The sequence below is a fragment of the Brassica napus genome, chromosome C4 (genome assembly GCF_020379485.1).
Source record: "Brassica napus cultivar Da-Ae chromosome C4, Da-Ae, whole genome shotgun sequence".
In the NCBI taxonomy this organism is placed as follows: domain Eukaryota; kingdom Viridiplantae; phylum Streptophyta; class Magnoliopsida; order Brassicales; family Brassicaceae; genus Brassica; species Brassica napus.
In genome coordinates this window covers 36211412-36236849 of record NC_063447.1, presented here as the reverse complement: position 1 = coordinate 36236849, position 25438 = coordinate 36211412, and the positions used below count along the sequence as shown (strand labels likewise).

The 25438-nt window shown below is 34.6% G+C and overlaps 1 protein-coding gene across 1 annotated transcript; it reads right to left on the bottom strand.

The window, feature by feature from the left end:
- Positions 1-66: 66 nt before the first annotated feature.
- Positions 67-8807, bottom strand: LOC106365766 (F-box/LRR-repeat protein 17-like; the record flags this gene model as incomplete). Its single annotated transcript, XM_022711381.2, has 10 exons — positions 67-292; positions 368-466; positions 6395-6547; positions 6628-6830; positions 6915-7012; positions 7102-7206; positions 7312-7496; positions 7581-7725; positions 7996-8097; positions 8221-8807. Coding segments are annotated over 10 exons (1746 nt in total), but the record flags the coding sequence as incomplete, so codon positions are not given.
- Positions 8808-25438: the final 16631 nt, after the last annotated feature.

The window sequence follows — 25438 nt, the reverse complement described above, 5'->3', positions numbered from 1 at the left end:
TTTATTTATTTATTTATTTTTACCTATTAAATGAAACATTCTAGTTATTTTCTTCTTTATAGTCTATTTTTATACCAAAACTTAAAAAAAGTTTATTTAGCAGAATTGTCCATAGGAATAAACAACATACGTACCCAACCTAATCAGATGTACATTTAAACAGAGTTGGTAGAAGAACGAAGCCCAAGATGAGTATTATTGAATATTGATCGAGAGTTCATTATTAATGTATAATGGTGCACACTTCTCTCTCAACCTTCCTTCTCTTCTTCTTATTCTCATCTTCTCTTCTCTGCATACATTATACACTCAGTTATATTTCACACTTTCTTATCTCATAAAACAAATATAATGAAATAAATTTCACCTCTTGGTACAAGGAAGGTGGAGCCCGAATCCGTTTCGACGCATAAGCCAAGCGTTTCAGTGGCATATGGATTTCACCGGCCGCAAAGTTCTCAGAAACCTAGCCAACAAGTATAATAAAAGGCTTATTCAGGCTCTGGTCAGGAAGTGGCTTAAGAGATTATACTATAACATAACACATTTCTAGGAGTGGACATACAACTAAATCGAACCAAACCAAATAGAATCGTAGCCCAAATGTTTAAGCCATAATAAATCCACTACTTTTATGATTCTCAAAAAATCCAATTTTTTTTTTTTTTTTGGTAAAATGTTAAAATTTATACCTTTTTCAGTTTTTTTTAAAGAGATTACAATGTTGCAAGCAACTTATTCCAACAAAAGAGAAAGAAACAACAACCCAATACAAGCAGGAACCCTTCAAGGGGGACTGTAGGGATGTTCAATATGGCAAAACCGAACCAAACCGAAATAGATAATATGGTTTGGATTTGGTATATACCATACAAACCGAATGGATATGATTTTTAAAAAACCGTAGGATTTGGATATGGTTCGGTATATAACCGATAAAACCGAATAAACCGAATAAAACCGATAAAACCGAATAAACCGAATAAAACCGATAAAAAAATAGAAACATGTAAATATGTATATATTTTATAACAACGTATGAAAATCATAAGTTAATTTTTTTGCTAATAACTATTACCATATTTTTTATAGTAATAAAATAGTTCTGATTTGTAAAACACTTGAACTATAATTAAATAACGATTCATCGCAAACATACTTCTTATTTTCTTAGTCTTCTTTTGATCTTTTTGTTTTAATTTAGCATTGACTAAATTGAAATAAAAATTATAAATTTGATGATAACAATTAGTGGAAATTCTCCACAATTTTTTTTATCTATAAACGAATAGAGTTTCGTGTTTAATAGAAGAAACATGAATTTGATGAACGCTAAATATGAAAGAATATAATAACTTATTTTTTGTGCTTCGTGCTTCTGTTTTATTTTTTGTTTTTTATTTTTATTATCAAAATTTTGAGCTTTGATTTTAATTATAGATTTGATTATTTTATTAGATGATAGAAACATTTTTTATTTTTGTTTTTTTATTTAAATTTATAATATTTTTTAATAAATGAATGTGTTGACAACAAGACTCTAAAATTCATATAATATGATCCCAAAATAAAGAATTATGTTTTTTGGTATATAAACCGAACCGAAGTAAATATGGATTTAGAATGGTAGTTATATTTTACTAACCAAAATACCGAAAAACCGAAAAAAACCGAACCGAAACCGAACCGATATCCGGATTGAACACCCCTAAGGGGGAGCCTAATATAAGAGAAATAGAACTGGAGAAGAGAGGCAGGAGCGGCTGGGGTGGCTGGAGAGGACGAGTCGGGCGCGAACTAACCGGTCAATGCTGTACTTGAGACCTTCGGCTGAAGTAGATATACCCGTGAAAATCCTTGCATTTCTCTTCTTCCACAAGAGATAGATGTATGCTTGGTAGATAATCTTGAGAATGGTTACCGCCTGGGCGGTTGTTTGTTGCTGGTTGCTAAGAATCCATGCAGCCGCAGAGTGCAAATCCATCGGAGGGAATGATCGGATTTGAGAAGCAAAGTAAAGCCAAACAGAGGAGGAGTAGGTACACTCGAAAAATAGATGGTGATGAGTTTCAATACCAGTAGAACAGAGAACACAAGTCTCTGATACCTCCATTCCCCAACGACGCATTCGATCCTTTGTAGGAAGGCGCCTATGGAGAGCTAGCCAAGACATAAACGAACATCTCGGAATGTACTCCCTGAACCAAACAACTTTAGACCAGAAAACAGGTGCAGCTCGCTGTCTGATATGTTTCCAAGTAACTCGCGTTGAGAACTTATTCCCATATGAGCCATCTGATTTTATCCAGAGATATTTGTCTGGCTCATCTGATGCAGCAGGGGGCTGAATGGTAGTCAGAATGATTTGCATCTGCTGTCGAGCGTCTGACCGTGCCCCAGGCAGATACCATTCCCCGTCTCTTACTGCCTCACATACACGAGTGTCCTCCCTGATCCTCATTGTGCTTCTACCGCCATGTCCAACCAGATCAATTAAGGGGCCAAGAGGGGTCCATGAATCATACCAGAAGGAGGCTGTTTCACCATTTCCTAGCACACATCGAAGCAAGTTAGTGAGCTGAGGCTTTAGTTGAATCATGCTTCTTATTGCAGGGGGAAAGCGAGGAGTGTCAGCCATAACCCAGAAACTGCTCCAGTGGAAGACATTGTTTTTAACCCATCCAACCCAAAGGGAATTGTTGTTGGATAGATAGTTCCATGTTCGCTTCAGTCTGAACACCTCTTGATATTCCTCCAGCAAGCGAATACCTAGACCACCTTCAGCCTTCGGCCTGCATAGGTCTGACCAGGAAACACGAGCTCCGCTCGCTGAGGTTGTAGTGTTGTTCCACAGGAAAGCAGCGCAGAGGGAATCGATCTTTGCATAGAAGCTTTTGGGCAGGACAAAGACCGAGCTCCAGAAGTTGACAAGACCGTAGATAACTGATGCAACCATTGTAACCTTCCCGGCAAAGGAGAGGTATTTGACAGTCCAGGAGTGTAGCTTAGTAGTGATCTTATCAATAAACGGTTGTAAAATGTTCATTGAGATCCTTCCAGGGTTTAGAGGAAGGCCAAGGTACCTAGTTGGAAAGGAGCCAAGAGAGAAGCCAGATGTATCTGCTAAGACCGTCGCCTCAATGTCGCTATAGCCACCAAAGAAAACCTCTGTTTTTTTCAGCATTTATTCCCAACCCGCTCCACAACTTGAATTCATTCATGACTGAGGAAATACCAGTTAAGGTAGTATCTCTGTCCCCAAGATGATGCCATTGAACCCTTGACTTCTGACGGTAGAACTTCTCCTCGGCTTTGATGAAAACGTGCCATTTTGTTCTGCATGCTCTAACCTGGCAGTGGCAGCAGATGGCTGAGATAACAGTTGCCTCTGTAGGTCAGAAACCTTTGCAGCCTGCTCTTTTACTCGTTGAGTAATTCCACTGAAGCGAGTTTTATTAAGATTCCTCAAAACCGGCTTCAGCAACTTGAGGGATCGAGCAAGCTTAAACTGATTTGTTCCTTGGATTTGATCACAGTTCCAAGCATTCTTAACAGCATCCAAGTAGTCCGGGTGGTCCATAATATGGTGAAAAATTTTAAATGGCTTCACTACCCGTCTTTGGAGAGATGGTACGTGCATCAAGCAGGGAGCATGGTCTGATTCCAAGGGTTCAAGGAATTCCGAAAAAGAGTCAGGAAACTTTGTTGCCCAATGCTGATTGATGAGGGCGTGATCAATTCGCTTTGAGAGCAGGTTATTATCATGATTATTCCACCAAATATAAGGCAGACCTTTAGATTGAGCCTCAAAAAGATTTGCTTCCTCGATAGCCAAGTTGAAGTCATCCATTCCCGTAACATCCACATTGAGGCTGAGATGATCAGAGTGGTGTTCAGCTCTCAATATTTGGTTAAAATCACCAAGCACTGCCCAAGGATAGTTAGCGACCGGTGTTGTAGCATTCAAGGTAGCAAGATCATTCCACAACTGCAATTTGTCCTCCACTTGATTATACGCATATACGAAGGTCACCGTCAGATTGATGTTCTCCGAGAGTAAAAAGATACCACAAGTGACAGCTTGTGGAGTGGACTGATAAATCGTCATAGTCACAGAAGGATGCCAGCCAACAACAATCCTCGCTGCCTCATGTGAACTCGAGTTCTCAAAAAACTTCCATCCTACTGGAAGAAAATTAGATATCCTGCTTGTATTAGAAAGTTGTATGTGATTTTCTAGGTAAGCTCCAAAAAGAAGTATGTGGTTACTAATCCACTCTTTGACCATAGTGTGGCGTCTTATGCTATTAAGTCCTCTTACATTCCACGCAAAAAACATGATGATATGATGATTAGGCTCTAGCAGCCTTACGGCTGCTCTTCCGGTTGGAAACCAGGTAGAAAGGACTCTGATCGTGAGACCCACCAGCAGTGGAATTATTGGCCTGAGCCGAGTCATGATTAACAATAGTTGTTGAAAAGGCTTGGCGAATCGCCAGTGAAACTGTTGGTGGAGGCGGAGGGCCCTGATCATCATTAGTATGTGGGAGAATCTCCCTCTTTCATGTTTGTAGAGTAGGAGACTGATCCTGATCCTCTGTCGGATGTGGCATAATCTCCATAATCTCAACTGGGGCCTCAATAAGTTGCTTATCTATAGAGGCCATGGCCGATAGGGGAGGATCCTCTTGAGAGTTCAACACCAGAGTAGCATGATCCTATGAGTTCATTTCAGAGGGGACTGTTTGAGCAGGTTCAGTCGTTCCCGAGTCCTGATGTTGCTCCACATCGGTTTTACTGTTTATCTCCGTGTTTGAAGAACTCGCAAGGGCCCTTGAGCGTACTCTACTGCTCCTAGAATTACGTCTACCTTTTGGCTCTCTGCTACGAGAACGCGAAGGAGGAGGGCGGCCTGAGCCTTTAGCAGGAGGGACTATCGGTTTCCAGCTCGTCCTCAGATTAGTGTGACCAAACTTGCCACATGCTTCGCATTTACGTGGTAGCCAGAGGTAGGAGACAATGATTTCCACCTCACGACCATTGGAGAATCCTGTAATGATCTTTGAGAGCAGTTCCTCTAAGAGACTCACTTGGACCCAAATTTTGGCAACTTCGAAATTCTCTTTCCTTTCAGTCTCCGGAAACAGAGAGAGAGGCTTGCCAATAGCAGTTGAGAGCCTACTTAGACTTTGCTGATTGAAGAGAAGATAGGGAACACCACATAATTCAACTGGAACTACTGCAGTTGATAGCGGGGGATCCTCAGGAGCAAACTCAGGCGACCAAGCTGTGACGAACATCGGACTACCTGCTATCATCCACGCACTGCGACTAAGAAGAATCTCTCTCGTTCTCGGGCTAGTGACTTTCAAGAGAAAGGATCCATGTCCAACCTGGTGAACAAATATACGAGGTCCTGCTCGCGCCCAAATGGCATTGACAACCCCTATGATTTTCCCTTTTGAAGGAATATCGCCTTGAAAACGAGCAAATATGAAGTCTTGAAATTCCAATTTTGCTTCTTCAAGATTATCGTCCGGAATCAGCACAAAGAGTACACCAGAGATATGCTGAAACGGAGTTCCTAACTCTTCTAGTTTTCCCGATTTTTGGATCAACTTAGCAAGAGTTGGAATCGAAGTTTGCTTCTCCGTTCCAGGAGAAAGAGAGCTCTTATCCTCGGGAGAGGCGTCAGATCCGGAGGATAAACCTTCAACGGTGACTGTGTTGCCACGAGGAGAATCAATGCTTGGGGATTGAACATTCACAACATCGATAGGAGAGTGAGCAGCCTCCACAGGGTCGGGAGACGCTGTAGACGTAGAACCCGAAGGATCTGGAGGAGTTACACAAGAGGCAGCCTTGGCCTTAGCAGCGGTTGCTGAAGAGGAGGCCAACACGACCCTCGTGAATTTAGAGGACGGGGGAAACGCAAGGACCCCACGTTTCGGTTTTTTCTTCTTGACCATCGGAGGAAACGAGAGAAGGAGATTTGCAAGAAGGAAGGAGGTGAAGAATTTTCAGCGGAGGCGTAAGGCCAAAGCCGCCGGCGAACTATGACCTAATCGCCCTTTTTTATTATTATTATTATTAAAATCCAAAAATTTGAAACAAAAAGCAGACCATAGTTGATTGTGTAACCAAACCAAATTAAAAGTTATTACATTTTACATACTTTTGCCATATATGATTTAAAGATGTAATCTTAGAATAATTGTTAAATAATTATTTATATCCTTTTAGAAGGTTTTCTGACCTAAAACCGAAAAAAAATCCAATCAGGAAAGCAAACAAAAATTTATCAGATTTAACTGCAAATGGCTTTCTTTTGACTTAGTGTGTAAAAAACTAAAACCACAAACCGTATACAAGTTGTTACTGTCAAAGGGATTACCTGTTTTCGGATAGCTCCTATTAATAGGTTCTGACATCCTGATGCGGACACAAGTTCCAACTTTGGACACTGGAGCACCAAACTCTCAGGCTGCAAATTGCTGCATAAGTTCAAATTCAAGTCCTTGAGCTCTGGACAGTTTAGGAACAAAGCCTGCATCAAAATACCAAAACACTTAGAAGGTGGGATTTAGAGACAGAACTCTTTTGGAGAGCATCGATGAGGAATCTCACGTCCAAACTGGAGCCTCCCCATAAACTGAGTTTCTTCAACCGTTTAAGTTTAATAAACATCTTCTGATTGTAGCCTGATGCTTTTTGCGGAGTCGAACTCTTCTCTTCAATGGTCGGATTATCTGAAGTGGGATCAGACACAGTCATGCCACAATCCATTAGCTCAAGAAGAGGTAGTTGAGCAGTAGCAAACTGAATGCCACCTGCGAGAATATTCATTGTAGAATAAACAAATGAATTTGAGAATTATATATATTGCATATGCAAACTAAAGATCAAGAATTTACTTGATGTGATGTTGGGACAGGCAGCAACAAGTAATTTTGAGAGTGTATCAGGTAAGGCATCGCAGATCATCCCAAGGCCAGTATCAGTAATGCTGGAACTATAACCAACAAACAAATTTTTTTGTCTCAACATACATTCTGAACTTAGAGATATAGATAGTATATACTGAACAAGAACAAAACGTACCCACTCAGATCAAGCAGTTCGAGATTTGTGTAAGTTGAGGAAATGGCGGCTACAGATGCATCAGTGATATCTATCCCAAGAACTAGAGAGAGCATTCTCAAATCCCTGGACAAAAATAGAAACTTGACATCATCAGTTTTAAAGAACTACTGCTTTATCAATGAATTCTACAAACATAACCAGGACTTGAAACAGAGAAGTTGGCCAAACCTGAAATTCACAGCAGTGAGAGCAAGTACAAAACTGCGTGAAAGCTTCAGAGAGGCTATGTGAATGTTCTGCAATCTAGTGCAGGTCCTTCCCAAACCATCAATCATTGCTACAAGATCAGTTGAATCATCTTCGTGGAGAGAAAATTCAAGTGATATTTCTATCAGATTTGGACAGTTAAAGATCTGCCAAATGTAGAACAAAAAATTTTCATGGTCTAAGATAAACAAAAACTTCGGACGAGGGACAAAAAAGGGTAACTAAATTACCATCCTAGAGAGAGAATGAAGATCGGCAAGCCAAAGAGTGGAGAGGCTTGTTGAAGTGAGGGCAACTCCTCCTAAGCTGGAACATCCTTCCATCCTAAGGCTTCTAAGTCCACGTTTATTAGAAACAAAGCGACCCAGCTCATCCCTACACACACACAACAAAACAGGACAGTCAAAAACAAATCCAGAGAAAAAGAAAACAAACTGTTTTAAATATATCAAAACCATAAATCAATTTATAACCAAGTCTATGATGCATATATCATATGCGCAATGACTGCTTAGTAAATATGAATTTATAGCAAACAGAGAAAACAGTCTCTGTACATTCATTGCATGTATCCACAGTCTCTCATATCAAAATAGTTACCATTGTCTCCTAATGAAACTACTCAGAGGTTTCAGGAATATATACCCAGAGATCCTATTAACAGCTGCAGCAGAAGTTGAAATCTCCAAGACCTCCAGATTCGGACAAGAAAACGCAATGCAGGCCAGAGTTGTCGCGTCGAACTCACTGCAGATAAACAATCAGACAAGAAACATTCAATCAGAAACAAAAAAAAAGAGACAAATTAATAATACATCTGTGTCTTAATCAATCATTGTCTTAAATAAAATCCATTTTTAGAAGAATCACCTCTCGATTTTAAGAGAGAGTCTAACGAGTGCAGGACACTTTTGGAGTAACGATCCAACGTAACCAATCTGAGCCCTCTTAGGAACCCTAATCCTCAGCTCCTCCGCAGATTTCCACATCTTCCCCGCGGTCTCTCTCCACCCTCTACAAACCCTAGCCGCCATCAGCAACCCAGAAGGAGGCAGCCTCTTGAGCACCTCCCATAGTCCCACCGCGTGAAACCTCCCCGGCTGAACAACATCCGCATCCAAATCCAGATCCAGAGAATCGCGAGCCTCATCATCGTCGAAAGATAGTGCGCGGCGCAGGTGAGTGAAAGGCTGACGCGGCGGCGGCGCGGGGGGACGAGTGGAGGAGGACGCGGCGGCGGAGACGGAGGTGAGTGGTTCTGGAGCGATCGGAGTGGCGGGGACGTCGAGAGGAGGGAGGTGGCAGACGTGGCCTTTCTTGGGCTGGCCGCATCGGCCGCAGCTGTAGCTTCCGCGGTTTTTTCGGAGTCGCTGGGATTTAAGGGCGGCGGAGATCGCGGCTTGGGCGGAGGTTGGGGAGATGTGAGGTTTGGAGTAGATTTTGGGAGGAGGAGATGAAAAAGTAAATTACAAAAAAAAAAAGGAGGGAAGGTGCGGCGGGAGATGAAAATGGTGTTTTCGCGCGAATGCTTACCAACACTGAAAGCTAGGCCTCTCCAAAATGGTAAAACCGAACCGTACCGAACCGAATCGAAATAGACAATATGGTATGGTTTTGGTATATAGTTATACCATATAAATCGAATGGATATGATTTTATAAAAACCGTAGGATTTAGATATGGTTTGGTTTATAACCGAATAAACCGAACAAAACCGATCAAAAGTATAAACATGTAAATATGTACATATTTTATAATGTCACATGAAAATCTATTTGTTATATAAGTTATTCTTTTGTTAATAATTATAACCATATTTTTTAATATTAATGAAGAATCCTAATTTGAAAAACATTTAAAATATAATTAAATAACAATTCATCTCAACTGAGACTTCTTATTTTCTTAATCTTCTTCTTTCAATCATTTTGGTTTATTTTAGCATTGATTAAATTGAAGTGAAGCTTATAAATTTGATGGATAATAACTAGAAAAAAATCTTCACAACTTTTTTCTTATTTATAAACGAACAAAATTTCACTCGAAGAAGCATGACTTTGATGAACACTAAATATGGAAGAGTGGAAAAACTTTTATTTCATACTTCTCTTTTGTTTTTTATTTTTATTTTCAAAATTTCGAGCTTTGATTTTAATTCTAGATTTGATTATTCATCTGAAGGTATAAGCGTTTTTATTTTTTTTTCTTTTATTTGAAAATATATTATCTTTTTAATAAATGACTGCGATGACAATATGACTCTAAAATTTATATAATATGATCCCAAACTAAATAATTATGTTTTGGTATAAAATCGAATAAATCGAAAACCGACGGTATATAAACCGAACCAAACCGAAGTAAATATGGATTTACAATGGTAGTTATATTTAACTACCTGAAATACCAAAAAACCGAAAAAACCGAACCGAAACGATATCCGGATTGAACACCCCTAAAGCTAATCGAAATGGGAGCCTGATTCCCTCACATGTTGTTAGAGTAAAACTCCAATTTTTTTTTCTAAAAAAGTAACCATGGAGTAAAAATGCTCTAATCCTACTCCATTTCTTACTTCATAATACGTACTGAACAAAAAAAAAGATTACTTCATTTATAGAGTAAATCCTATTATGAAGTGAGAAATATAGTAGGACTGGAGTACATTTTACTCCATATTTACGTTTACTCTATTTTGGAGGAAAAAATGGTGTTGGATTGGAGATACCATTATAAGTTATAGCTTTTTAAAAAAATTTTATATAAGATTAGATGATAATCCATCAGCCCGAGTTAAATCCACCCTACGGGCGGATACACAAATAATTTAAATATATTAAAAATGTTTAATTCATTTTTAGCTAAACATTAAATTAATTTTTATATATTTATCACGTCAAAATTGTCTATTTATTTTACAAACCATAAGCTTAATTAACTGTTAAAATCATAAAATATTTTTTTTAAAGTTTGTTATAATTTAGCTTATAACGATATGTCACCTCAATTATTTTTAACAAAAAAAACATCTTTTTTTTTACAACAACAAAAAAACATCTAACAAATAGTTGTAGACTTAATCTAAATCTAATGTTAAATTTTCTAAGTTGCTCTTCACTTTTATACACAATCACGCATAAAAAGTATTATCGTAAACTAAGTTTGTCATCATCTACCTTTATCGTGAAAAATCATCATATGTTGATTTAAAAACAAACTGCTTATTTTCCCCCAAAACAAATTTTTTTATCTTCTCTTATGTGTTTGCCTCTTGAAATTGTCTGACAAACAATAATGTTTCTTTTGATTTTAATATATATGAAGATGTTTACTTATTATATATTGTAAATTGTATATTTACTTATTCTTATATACAATATAAAAACAATAATGTTTACCTTATTCTCTAAATTAACACATCTCATTTAATTTTCGATGATCTTGGATCACTGCAAGAAAACACAAGTTTAGCGAGAAAAATTAACGAGGAAAACTAATCCTCGTAAATTTACGTCGACTTTACGAGGAACTTACGAGGAAATATAAAATCAGTGTTATTTCCTCGTAAAGTAACGACGAAATCATTTCGTCGTAAAGTCAATGTAACGTCACGTGGCTTTTACGAGGAAATACGCTTTCCTCGTAAACTCGACGTAAATATAGCGTGTACTTTAAGAGGATATATTTTACGTCTACTTAGCGAAGAAATTTTGAATCCACCAACTTTGTAGTTGTAACATGTTTTTTTTGGCAACCTAACTAAATTTCGTCGTAAATTCTTAGCAAAATTGCAACTACCAGATTCGAAAATTTCCTATAAATATGAACGTTTGAACATCATTTTAAACACACCAACAAGAAAAAAAAATGTCGGGCTCCGGGAATATTTTCGAGTTGCGGAGGTGGATGTATATGCATAGAGATGCTAACGGGGGAGTGATGAAAGAATACCTTGCGGGGCTGGAAACATTTATGCGTAAAGCAGATTCCTTACCGCTCGCCCAAGAAAGTGGTAAGATGTTCTGTCCTTCTCGGAAATGCAACAATTCGAAATTGGCAGATCGTGAAAATTTTTGGAAGCATTTAATAAATAGAGGTTTCACGCCAAATTACTATATCTGGTTTCAACATGGAGAAGGTTATAATTATGATCAGAATGAAGCTAGTAGTAATAGCAATTTTCAGGAATAACCGGTTGATCATCATTTTCATAATGAACATAGTTACCATCAGGAAGAGCAGATGGTAGATTATGATAGGGTTCATGATATGGTAGCTGATGCATTCGTAGCTCATGATGAAGATGAAGAACCTAATATAGATGCAAATTTTTTTTATGAAATGTTAAATGAGGCGAATCAGCCACTTTACAATGGTTGTAGAGAAGGTCTCTCTAAATTGTCGTTGGCTGCTAGAATGATGAATATTAAAACTGAACACAATCTACCTGAAAGTTGCATGAATGAATGAGCAGACTTGTTTAAAGAGTATTTGCCGGAAGCAATGTGTCTGCTGATTCTTATTATGAGATTCAGAAACTAGTTTATAGTCTTGGGTTACCTTCGGAGATGATAGATGTTTGCATCGACAACTGCATGATCTACTGGAGAGATGATGAGAAGTTAGAAGAATGTCGATTCTGCAAGAAGACACAATTCAAGCCGCAAGGACGGGGACGTAATAGGGTACCGTACCAAAGGATGTGGTACCTACCAATTACAGACAAATTAAAAAGATTGTACCAATAAGAGCAGACTGCTGGAAAGATGAGATGGCATGCCGAGCATACTCAGACGGATGGTGAGATGACTCATCCATCACATGCAAGAGCCTGGAAACATTTTAACAAAGCAATCCGGATTTTGCTAGCAATAGCCGGAATGTGTATCTCGGATTATGCACATACGAATTTAGTCTATTCGGAATGTCAGGACGACAATATTCATTGTGGCCAGTCTTTCTTACGCCATACAACCTGCCAGCGGAGATGTGCATGCAACGGGAGTTGCTATTCTTGACCATATTAATACAACGAAACTATAATGTGGTAAAGACCAAGCAAACATTATTAAAATAATTACATTTTTCGATCGAACTATGATTCATTAAAATAAAAGCAAATTTACTCACCACAAAGAAATGTCATGTTTAGAGATAAAATATTTGATTTTGCCACTGCACCAGCCTCTTCATTGCATAATCTATAGATATAATGGAAAGAGCAAACTTTAAAGAAGCTGCTGAAATGGTCAATGCCAAAGAGAATGCCGTTACTCTCCTTGATGAGTCTGTAGCTTGAAGCATTCTAACTAACACCTGCAAATTAGACAATATGGATGCCCTAAAATTGAAACAAAATTATGAACAATACTTTGTGATATACTTGTGCAATAAGTTGATCATGTTAATCGTTATCTCTATAGTCTCAATATACCTAGATATTATATATTAAAATTTGTATAAATTATATATAATTTGATAGTAAATGTGACGATAACGTTTTACAATAATAAAATGTTTTCTAAATTATATTATTATCCTAAAAATGTGTAAATAAGAATTATGATGTTAATATCTGAATGATGAAAATCAACTGATAAATAAAAATTTTATTAGTAAAAAAGAGTAAGTCAAACCGATGGTTATGTTTTTATACATGCAATAACAACATAAATTATAAAAGAAAATAAAAACATATTTATGAATATTAATTATTAAGTAATCGATTGAAGTTGAACTTGTGATCACTGTAATGCGATTGTGCTCACTCTAATTATTAATTATTAAATTATAAAAGAAAAGAAAACTATATTTATTGATATTAATTATTAAGTAGTGCCATTGTGATCACTCTAGTTAAAAGGATGGTATATATTTTACATTCAGAAATTTCTTACTCACCTTTGTGAATAGTAACATATTTTGTAATTATTAGTGGTTGTGATAATGCTTATTAAGATGTCGGCTGCTATTCCGGGGGAGTTTTAGTTTTGATTTACTTGCATGAGAAGTAAGGTAGAATATGTGTTTTAATCTTGTAACCATATATGAGAGTGAATAAAATAACATTAGAGAGGATGAGTTTGACATTTTCACCGAAGCAACATATAAACGATCCCTCCACAACTTTAAAGTGATTTGTTGTCGTTCACGCATGATGTTATGTGTCATTCTTGCACTCCTAATGTTTTGTTTTCTATGTATCTTGTGGAATGTCGTTATTATGCAGATTTAATGAACCACTAGATTAAGACCCGCACTTTGCGCGGGATAAAAATTATATATAAAAATTATTTTATGTATTATATGTTCTTACATATTATGAAATAATAAATATATATTGAATAATTAAAAATCAGTAACTATTACATATATAATTAAATTGGTGCGAACGTATAAATCAATTTTATTAATCCAAACAATTTTTTAAAAAAAATTTGATAGGATATGTAATTAAATTTAAATGATATTAACATATATAGTATATTTTTAATATTAACGTCTATATATTTTTTTTTTAAATGATGCTTTCTACTCTTATATTTTTTTGATCATTTGTATCTTTAATAGCAAAAACTTTAAATTACTGATAACAAAATTTTCATTGTGGGATTAATAATTTTAGTAATTGATAATTTTAAAAAAATTTATCAATGTTAGTTCAAAACTTTTATCAAAAAAAATTATTCTAAGTAAATTTTGAAACTAAAATATTTATTTATTCAATATGGTTTATAGTTTAATTTAGAATGATATATATACACATATATTTTAAATCTTAATGATTAATTAAATTAGACTTTTACTTATATGATTTTGTAATTATTTGTATTTTGTCATAACAAAAATTTTAAACCATGGATCGCAAAATTTGAATGTGAGACTTTTAACAGTTATAGTAATTTATAGTCATTTTTTAAAATTCAAAATATAAAATATACAGAAAAATCTAAATTTTTATAATATGGTTATTGTGTTTTTTAAAAGTTATTTTAATAGTTTTAAATTAAACAAATTTGATAGAAGATACATTTTTTTTATCAGATCTTTATTATTCAAAATCATTAATTGTCATATATACTTTATCCACATTAGGCAATTCCGTAATCTTTATTTAAGGAAATAATAAATGACATTAATAATGAATTTATGGTTAGTTTAATAAAAAGTTTATTATATAATTAGATGGGCCAACCTATTTCTCTAGTAATTATAAGAATCATCATAGTGATGACATGTGGCTACAAAAAGAAGTTGTAATGTTTCACAAATAATATATAGGGGATATGTAACTTGTTTGAGATGTAAATGATGGTAACGGGAAGTGTGGTGTCACAAGAATATATTATTCATTTAGATAATAATGCATTCAATGTGAGGCTTCTTGGAAGATTGACTCAAAACTCAAAATCAGACCTAAAAGTAACCTATGTTTTTTTTTGGATTTTTCTTTTGTCCTATTCACCCCACAAATTCATGATATTCACGAAAATGCCATCAAATTTTTTTTATTTTTATTTTTCCGAAAATAACATTTTTACTCTCTCACCCTCATCATCTTTAAGTAATTACAAGATTGCCATTGTCATCAATACCCCAACCACCATGAACAACCAATTTGAAGCTCTTAATGCACCTAAAATCGATTTACACTCTCTCTTTCTCACTTGTTATGAACTAAAAACAACATCTCTTTCACTTTGCCTCCATATTCATCCAAAAAACTCAAGCTTTTGATTCAAATTTTTTTTATGGTTTATAGAGCCATTCAAACATACTATTCTTGGTGGGTTACTTTCGTTTGAGATTCTGGGTGGTTGGAGAAGACTCTGTGTGCTAAGGAAGTCATCTCACTAGTTTAAGGTATGAAATTGAATTTTTTTCCAGATCTGTTTGTATAGAAGACTTACCCGTAAGTAGTCTGGTTGTGGAAGACTTACGGGTAAGTCTTCTGGTCAAACGGACGACTTACTTTTAAGTCGTCATCTTTGTTTGTTAAAAATAAATCTAGAGAATACCCTAGACGACTTACTGATAAGTCGTCTAGGATAAATGAGTTAGTTTTGCATTTGACCGAATTGTGTCAGATATTTGACTTTTCCTGGACGACTTACCAGTAAGTCATCTCCAGGAAAACAAAAATTTCAATATTTTATTAAATCTGGACGACTTATCTGTAAGTCGTCTCAGGTTACTTTTGCAATTGGAAAATAAAACTTAAATATTTAACTTTTCCCAAACGACTTACGCGGAAGTCGTCAAGTAAGACGACTTACTTGAAAGTCGTCCAGGATAAGCAAAGTCGTCCAGATTTATTTCCTAGATTATGGTCAAACCTTGCTTATCTCGGACCACTTTCTTGTACGTCGTCTGTCTAGACGACTTTCAAGTAAGTCGTCTAGGTAAAGTTAAATATATAAGTTTCTTTTTTGAATTGCAAACTAACCTGAGAAGACTTGCAAATAAGTCGTCTAGCTTTAATAAAATATTGAAATTTTTGTTTTCTCTCAGATGACTTACTGGTAAGTCGTCCAGGAAAAGTAAAAAAACTGACACAATTCGGTCAAATGCAAAACTAACCCATTTATCCTAGACGACTTACTGGTAAGTCGTCTAGGTTTTTTTTTTAACAAACAAAGCTGGACGACTTACTTGTAAGTCGTCCTATTTAAAATTCAATTCCAAAAATGACCTGTTTGGACGACTTACTGGTAAGTCTTCCAGACGACTTACTGGTATGTCGTCTGCGTCAATGTTTAGTAAACTTTCATTTTCTCTATGTTTACTAATGTGTTTTATTTTGAATTTTTGTAGATGATGCGTCAGTTACATGCAGTGTATGGAGAATTGTTGTTGAATGATTGCCGTTGGGATTTTGTGGTTGATAATGTCAAAGGAGCGAGAATCATTTTTTTGGGAGAAGGTTTGACACATGCTGAACTTTTTGCAATGGCTCAAGAAGATTATAACCTGGACATGAGCACAGAATCTGTGGAGATAACCTACTCATTAACAGCAGAAATAATGCAGGTTCCAGACACCCCTTCCATTCATGTTACAAGTGATAGACAAGTTCGAAACTTGCTCGAGATAACCAAAACGCATGGAGTACGGCTTTGTGTATCAAGCCGTAGCAAGGTGGAAACGGTTTCAGAGTTCAGGGAAGAAGATGATGAAGCTGATGAAGCTGATGAATGTTTTGAAGATGATGATGATGATTTGGTTGAAGATGAAAATCATGATGGGGAGGAGGACGATGGGGAGGAGGGAGGAGGATGCTGGTATCTCTATTGTTGCTGAAGCGGACGAGAATGGTGAGGATTACAGTGTTTATGGAAAGGTTGAAGATGAGGATGAGGAAGATGATGATATGTGTTTTGAAGATATCGAAAAGATTGAAGGAGGAAGATCGAATGGTAACAGTATCTATGTCAACCAGAGTTTTGTTAGCAAGGATGCACTGCTTTCAGAGCTACGGTTGACAACAGTGAGGTTTAAGTTCTCCTTCAGAATATACAAGTCAACGAAAACTCTCCTTGTGACAAAATGTCCGGTTAGTGGTTGTCAATGGAAGGTCAGAGCGAGTGTGAAACATGGGACAAACACGTTTTGGGTAACAAAGTATGTGGAAAAACATACATGCTCAGCGGGAGACCGACTCGCTCAGCGGAGACACTGTATTCCGAAGTATGTTGGTAGGCTTTTCATTGATCGTGTTGGAATCATTGATGGGTTGAATCCACAACATATCACTGATGCAATGAAGAACATGTTTGGCATGACGCTTGATTACACCACTTCATACAGAGCACTTTTATTTGCACAAACATTGGTGAGAGGATCAGCAGAAGATGGGTATTCGCGTCTGCCATCATATCTCGAGCAAATCTCCTTAGCAAATCTCAATTCTATAACGGCTATAGAACTTGATTCTATCAATAGATTTAAGTATCTATTTCACTCTTTTGGAGCTTCTATCAAAGGTTTTAAGTATCAGAGAAGGGTCATTGTGGTGGATGAGACTCACCTAAGTGGGAAATATGGAGGTGTTATGTTAGTTGCAGCCGCACAAGATGGAAATTTTCTGATATTTCCATTGACTTTTGGGATCGTAGATGCTGAAGATGAACCTTCTTGGGAATGGTTTTTCACAAAATTGGCTAGTTGTGTATCTGATGAGCAGCCTCTGGTGATAGTCTCTGACCGTCACGTGGCCATTAAAAGTGCGTGTGATAAAGTGTTTCCTTGGGCAACCCGAAGAATATGTTATTATCACCTTCAAGATAACATTGTCAAAAAGTATAAAGGGAAACATCTCTTGTACTTGGTGAAAGGTGCTGCTTATGCTCATACGGTTTCAGATTTTGACTGGTACATGGCTGAGATACGGAGTGCAAACCCGGACCTTGCAACGTATTTGGAGAATGCCGACGTCAGCCTATAGTCAAGGGTTTATTGTCAGGGGGACATGTACAACATAAAGACAAGCAACATCGCTGAATCTATTAATTCTGCTCTGAAGCGAGCTAGAGGATTTCCGGTTCAGTTCCTGTTGGAGTTCATAAGGGAGAAGCTAGGAAAGTGGTTTTTGAAAAGGAGAGAAGATGCTTTGAGTCTCCCAACTCAACATAGTCGAGGTGTTGAATACTTGCTTGCTGTTCGATCGGAGATAGCGGATACGATGACAGTACAACCAATTGATGGATGGCGATTCTTTGTGAAAGGTGGGAAAATGGACTGTGTGGTTGATTTGGAACATGGAAAGTGTGATTGTGGTGTCTATGCAGTGGAGAAAATACCTTGCTCTCATGCTATAGCTGCTAGAACATCTGTTGGTTTGCATATCTCCACACTTGTATGTCCAGTGTACTCAAAGGATTTTCTGTTTGCAGGATATTCAGAGAATATATATCCTTGTCTTGGACAACAAGTTGAGGAACACACATGCTTTCCTCCGGAAGTAAAACGTGGTCCGGGAAGATAGAAGAAATCAAGATGGCAATCTTGGTTGGAGCTATCCAGGATGAGAGGACGCAAACCCCGGAAGCAACACATGGTTTATAGATGCTCAAAATGCAAGGAAACTGGCCATACGAAACCACAATGTAAGTCGTCCAGTGATTAGTCTTCCAGAAGACTTTCAATTAAGTCGTCCAGAAGGTCGTTTAGATAGTCGTCCAGGGTTTTTTCTTCTAGAAGACCTTCAAGTTAGTCGTCCAGTGATTAGTCTTCCAGAAGACCTTCAATTAAATCGTCCAGAAGGTCGTCCAGTTAGTCGTCCATGGTTTTATCTTCCACAAGACCTTCAAGTTAGTCGTCCAGTGTTTAGTCTTCCAGAAGACCTTCAATTAAGTCGTCCAGAAGGTCGTCCAGTTAGTCGTCCAAGGTTTTTTCTTCCAGAAGACCTTCAAGTTAGTCGTCCAGTGATTAGTCTTCCAGAAGATCTTCAATTAAGTCGTCCAGGGTTTTTTCTTCCAGAAGACCTTCAAGTTAGTCGTCCAGTGATTAGTCTTCCAGAAGACCTTCAATTAAGTCGTCCAGAAGGTCGTCCAGTTAGTCGTCCAGGGTTTTTTCTTCCAGAAGACCTTCAAGTTAGTCGTCCAGTGTTTAGTTTATGTACTAAACATTTGTGTTATGAACTTATCTATGTCAACTTCTTTGTCAAATTGCACTACCAAACAAATTTGAGATGGTCTTGCCCTTTATATTATCCGAAATATAGTTACAAAAGGTCACTGCTCAGAAGACTTTCCAGACTACTTATAGTTAAGTCGTCCAACATTCCAGACGACTTAACTGTAAGTCTTCTGTGCAGAATATAGTTACAAAATAGGGATCAAGTTCAAATACAAAATAGGGATCAAGTTCAAATACACACATCAGCCTAATCTATCATACAAAATAATCTAAAGTGGCCTGTTTATCACCCGTCATACGCACCCAGAATGTCATCCATGTCCTTGTTTTCGAACTCATGCGCGTCAGGAAGCTCTTGAAATATATCCACCGCCATCTTATCCTTCATCTTCCCGTTGGTCTTAGCAAAATCATAACATATTAACTATAATAAATTTAATATATATATATATATATATATTGTATGGGATTCAAAATATAACACAAATTTACATAAGAACAATAGTTCATCCATATTATGAAAAATGTTGGTTAACATATTTGTATGTGCATGAAAAAATGTAAAGAAATAGATGATAAAAACAAAAATATCTAGAATTGTTTTATCACAGTATTTCTCCATCATGTATAAAAACTTTACATTTAAAAATAAAAAAATGGATCAAAATAGTAAATAAAATTAGTTTAACACAAAAATGTTTGACTCAGTTTCTACATTTTCTAGCTTGCTAGGTATTTATGAATTTGCATTAAAAGATAATTGATACTATATAGTAAAAAAATTAATGCAGGAGGTCTACAATATATTGAAAATATAATTTAAATTATCTAATTATCATAATCAACTTATTATAAAATTATTGTATGCAATATAGTAAGATATAAATACAAACCTAATGAAAGAATGATGAATACGGTTAGGAAGGTGAATAAGAGTTGAAGGGAATTCCCCATTGTGGATAATAGAAATGAATTGATGGTGAGTTAAAATTTAGGAAATAGATAAAGTGTTCTATTTTTTTTTACAACAAAAGAAGAAGTATTCTTACATATATACATAATAAAAATATCTAATTTAAGCTACTCACATTATTATGTTCCGGTTTAAACGAATCAAATTTAGAAAAATTCCACATTCTTGCTCATGTAATATGTGAAAGCTTTAGACTTGTTCGTTTTCCTAAAAGCAAATAGAACGATGCGTGTTTTATGCCTGAAATTAAATTTGATGTTCTAAAAAAAGTATTGTTATTTTGAGAATTATAAATTAAGTAAAAGGAAATGTCAATAAAATACTTGATCAAATATTACTGCTTGAATATACAGTTTATCATGTGAATGTTCCACACGTAACATAATTTATAGATTATATACAAACTTATATTAAATATACAGTTTGTATGGCCATTGCATAGATATGCGTAATATTTAGAGTTATATGTATGTATAATTTATAGATTTAATGTAAGTTTATAATAAAATAAGAAAACTACCTTGCGGTTTATGTTAATATATTTGTATATAGAAAAAAGGAGCGAGTTCGTGACTTGCTCATATGTTATTAATATGTTATTACTTATTTGCTCTTATTTTTGGTACTATGCCACGTGACTTTCGGTAATTACTTGCACCAAAATGTAGAAAAATCAAGGGAATGATTGGTGATGGTCATGAGTGCTCTATACAATTCCAATAGTCTCTGTAGTAAAAACTAAAGCAATCAAGCTCTAGTAAGAAAATCTAAAGTTATAGCCCAAAAACTTTAAAATGAAATATATTGGTTTAGAAATTAATGTTTTTACAGTTTTATGTTTAGTGCTTTTAAACTTTAAAATAATTGTACAGTAATAAAATCTAAAAATAAAACCACAAAATCTAAAGCAAAAAAATCAAAGCTATAACCTCTACTAATCAATCTCTGAAAAAGAACTTAATCGCTTACAGCTAGCGAAAAGAGAGAGTGAGATAAGACTACGAGAGCAAAATTACTGATTCTCGCTTGGGATTGGTAATACGGCATGTGATCTGATGCACTAATTACTTGCACTAAAATAATGTTGTGTAATTAATTACTGCTTTCAGAAAAAGCAAAGGCCATAATAATTTTTGAATCATGTTGTGTGGTAAAGCCAATAAATATAATTAGATTGCATTATTTCAACAGAATTTGACATTCACTTTTAATTATGGTAAGAGATAGAATTGTCGTTCGAAAGAAAATAAAATTATGTCCGCTAATTTGTGGGTATAAATGCGTTTTAGAAAATCTAAATCTAATAATATATTTTGTATCTAAATGAAATTATATAATATATTTGAGCTCAACATAGCCTTGAAATCTTTTAAATTTTAGATTCAACCGTTATAAAATGTTTACCTGAAAAATGTTTATTTTAAACTTCCATTATATAATTTCATTTAGATGTAAATTTTTTAAAAGACTATCATTACAAATAATACCTCTCCCATTACAAATCTTATCAGATCTTAAAACAACTATTTTAAGGTCGCAATACTTCTCAAACTCATTTCAGATCTAATAAAATAATAATTAATTTTTACCGTTTTAGACTATTTTAACTCAATATATAAGTTCCACGTAAATAATCCAGTCTCTTCGCAGATGAAAAAATAGCCACATTATGAAAATAACCAAGAAATTCAAATTGTTTTTATTTATTTGTTATAGATCAAATATTTTTTTTAAACTCCTATTTTATATTGGTTCTTTTTTGTTTGTGTATTAAATTTTGATGTATAAAATAGAGTTCACCACAACACTAATAACTGACATATATATTTTACATGAATTTTAAACCATCAATTTATTTTATCATTAATTGTATACATTAACTCTTTAAGTATCATCGTTATAAGTATAAATATTTTTCAACATATCCAACTTCTAACTTGTACTTCATGCAGGTTTGGAAAATCCAAAATTGACGGAAAGAGAATGAGTCAAGGAGAGATGACATTGGAGATCATTGGTTTTATAACAAAAGTCCAATCTTATTATTGAGAATTGCATTAATTTAACATTCATATTATTATTTATTATAAATAAATCCACTCATCTGCTACAAATATTATAATACTTTATTTTAGTGACACAAAATATTTAGACATTTATTATTAAAAAGGTAATATAGACTTTGGGTTGTGTATTATATTCACAACCTTTAGCGAGGACCCTTACAAGGAGCATTGCAATCACAAAATCCCTTAGAATCTGAACAAACACCACTACCACTAGGTGGGTATTTCTTTCTTACACTCATTTCGACATAGTACTGGAAAACATTGCTTTGAGCTATGTGGGACATAGTTTTGTTTCCTTTTTCTGTGCATCTGTCATCATTTCTGTTAGATACAAAATCTCAAATTTTATAAGAGAGAAAAAATTATGATAATATTTATTTATTTATGAATCATAAAATTATTTATCAACAAAGTTCTTACTTACTTTTGTTTTAAGCATTTTAAATAAAAATACACATAGACTTTATTAGTAAATAAAAATCGAAAAACGATTTTATCAAATTATTTATTTTTATATTTTAAAGAAATGCGTGCATATTAATTTTAATTTTTTTTTCAGTTTTAAGCACAAATATTCTATATATTGCAAAATCATAACATATTAATATATTAAATTTAATATATATATATATATTTGTATGTGATTCAAAATATAACACAAATTTACATAAGAAATATAGTTCATCCATATTATGAAAAATGTTGGTTAACATATTTGTATGTGCATGAAAAAATGTAAAGAAATAGATGATAAAAACAAAAATATCTAGAATTGTTTTATCACAGTTTTATCCATCATGTATAAAAACATTACATTTCAAAATAAAAAATGGATCAAAATAGTAAATAAAATCTTAAAATATTTTAAGGTTGATTCTTTTTAGTTTAACACAAAAATGTCTGACTCAGTTTCTATATTTTGTAGCTTGCTAGGTATTTATGAATTTGCATTAAAAGATAATTGATACTATATTTTATATAGTAAAAAAATTAATGCAGGAGGTCTACAATATATTGAAAATATAATTTAAATTATCTAATTATTATAATCAATTTATTATAAAATTAGTGTATGCAATATAGTAAGATATAAATACAAACATAATGAAAGAATGATTAATACGGTCAAGAAGGTAAATAAAAGTCGAAGGGATTTCCTCATTGTGGATAATAGAAATGAATTTATGGTGAGTTAAAATTTAGGAAATAGATAAAGTGTTCTATTTTTTTTGGAAAATTGCCAAAAATATTATTTTCAAAGTACCACTTTTCATGTTTACACTAACCAATTTTACCTTCATCTTTAATGAAGGTAAAAGACATTTAGAACCTTTTGATTAACTTTGACCAAAAAAACTTATATTTAACAGATCTAAATTTAAAACATCAACTCTAAACCCTAAACCACGAAACATCAACTCTAAACCCTAAACCCTAAACCTTCAAATTTAAACCCTAAAACATCAACTCTAAACCCTAAACGTAAACCCTAAACCCTAAATCTAAACTTAAAACATCAACTTTAAACCCTCAATCATCAACTCTAAACCCTAAACCATGAAACATCAACTCTAAACCCTAAACCCCGAAACATCAACTCTAAACCCTAAACTCTAAACCTTCAAATCTAAACCCTAAAACATCAACTCTAAACCCTAAATGTAAACCCTAAACCCTATATTTTTCTGAAATTCGAACCCTAAACCCTAAAACCCTAAATGTAAACCCTCAACCCTATATTTTCTGAAATTCGAACCCTAAACCCTAAACCTTCAAATATAAACCCTAAAATCTAAACCCTAAACGTAAACCCTAAAACCCTAAAACCCTAAACCTTCAAATCTAAACCCTAAAACATCAACTTCAGAGTTTTAGGGTTTAGGGTTTAGGATTTAGGCTTTAGGGTTTAGAGTTGAAGGGTTAGGGTTTAGGGTTTAGAGTTGATGTTTTAGGGTTTATGGTTAATTTTTTAGGAATTAGAAAACTTTATTAATTTAGGAAATAGATAAGAGAAAAAGACAAAAATAGCACTAAATCAAGTTTTTGTTCCCAAACTAGCACTCAAGGTCAAAAGTCACAAAAATAGCACTTAATGTTATATCAAAAGTCACAAACTTAGGGTTTAGATTTAAAGGGTGGGGTTTAGGATTTAGGGTTTAGGGTTTAAAGTTTAGGGTTTAGATTTTAGGGTTTAGGGTTTAGGGTTTAGGGTTTAAAGTTTAGGGATTAGGGTTTATAGTTTAGGGTTTAGGGTTTATGGTTTAGGGTTTAGGGTTTAGAGTTTAGGGTTTAGGGTTTAGAGTTTAGGGTTTAGGGGTTAGAGTTGAGAAATGAGGTTTTGGGGATAAGATTTCAAATTTTGAAAAATAAAAAAATTAAAATTTTCAAAGGATAAACTTAGAAATGTGCTATTTTGGTCATTTTAGTTTTTGAGTGCTATTTTTGTGATATAAACTTAGAAAGGTGTTATTTTGGAGATTTGCCCAATAGATAAAGTGTTCTATTTTTTTGGAAAATTGCCAAAAATACAATTTTAAAAGTACCACTTATTTTGTTTACACTAACCACTTTTACCATTATCTTTAATGAATGGTAAAAGACATTTATAACCTTTTGATTAACTTTGACCAAAAAACATATCGCTAACAGATCTAAACTTAAAACATCAACTCTAAACCCTAAACCACGAAACATCAACTCTAAACCCTAAACCCTAAACCCTAAACCTTCAAATCTAAACCCTAAAACATCAACTCTAAACCCTAAACGTAAACCCTAAATCTAAACTTATAACATAACTTTAATCCCCAAATCATCTACTCTAAACCCTAAACCATGAAACATCAACTCTAAACCCTAAACCCCGAAACACCAACTCTAACCCCTAAACTCAAAACCTTCAAATCTAAACCATAAAACATCAACTCTAAACCCTAAATGTAAACCCTAAACCCTATATTTTTCTGAAATTCGAACCCTAAACCCTAAAACCCTAAATGTAAACCCTAAACCCTATATTTTCTGAAATTCGAACCCTAAACCCTAAAACCCTAAACCTTCAAATCTAAACCCTAAAACATCAACGCTAAACCCTAAACATAAACCCTAAACCCTAAAACCCTAAACCTTCAAATCTAAACCCTAAAACATCAACTCTAGGGTTTTAGGGTTTAGGGTTTAGGATTTAGGGTTTAGAGTTGAAGGGTTAGGGTTTAGGGTTTAGAGTTGAAGGGTTAGGGTTTAGAGTTTAGAGTTGATGTTTTAGGGTTTAGGGTTTAGGGTTAACTTTTTAGGGTTTAGGGTTTCGAGTTTACTTTTTAGGGTTTAGGGTTTAGTGTTGATATTTTAGGGTTTAGTGTTGATAGTTTAGGGTTTAGTGTTGATGGTTGAGGGTTTAGAGTTGAAGTTT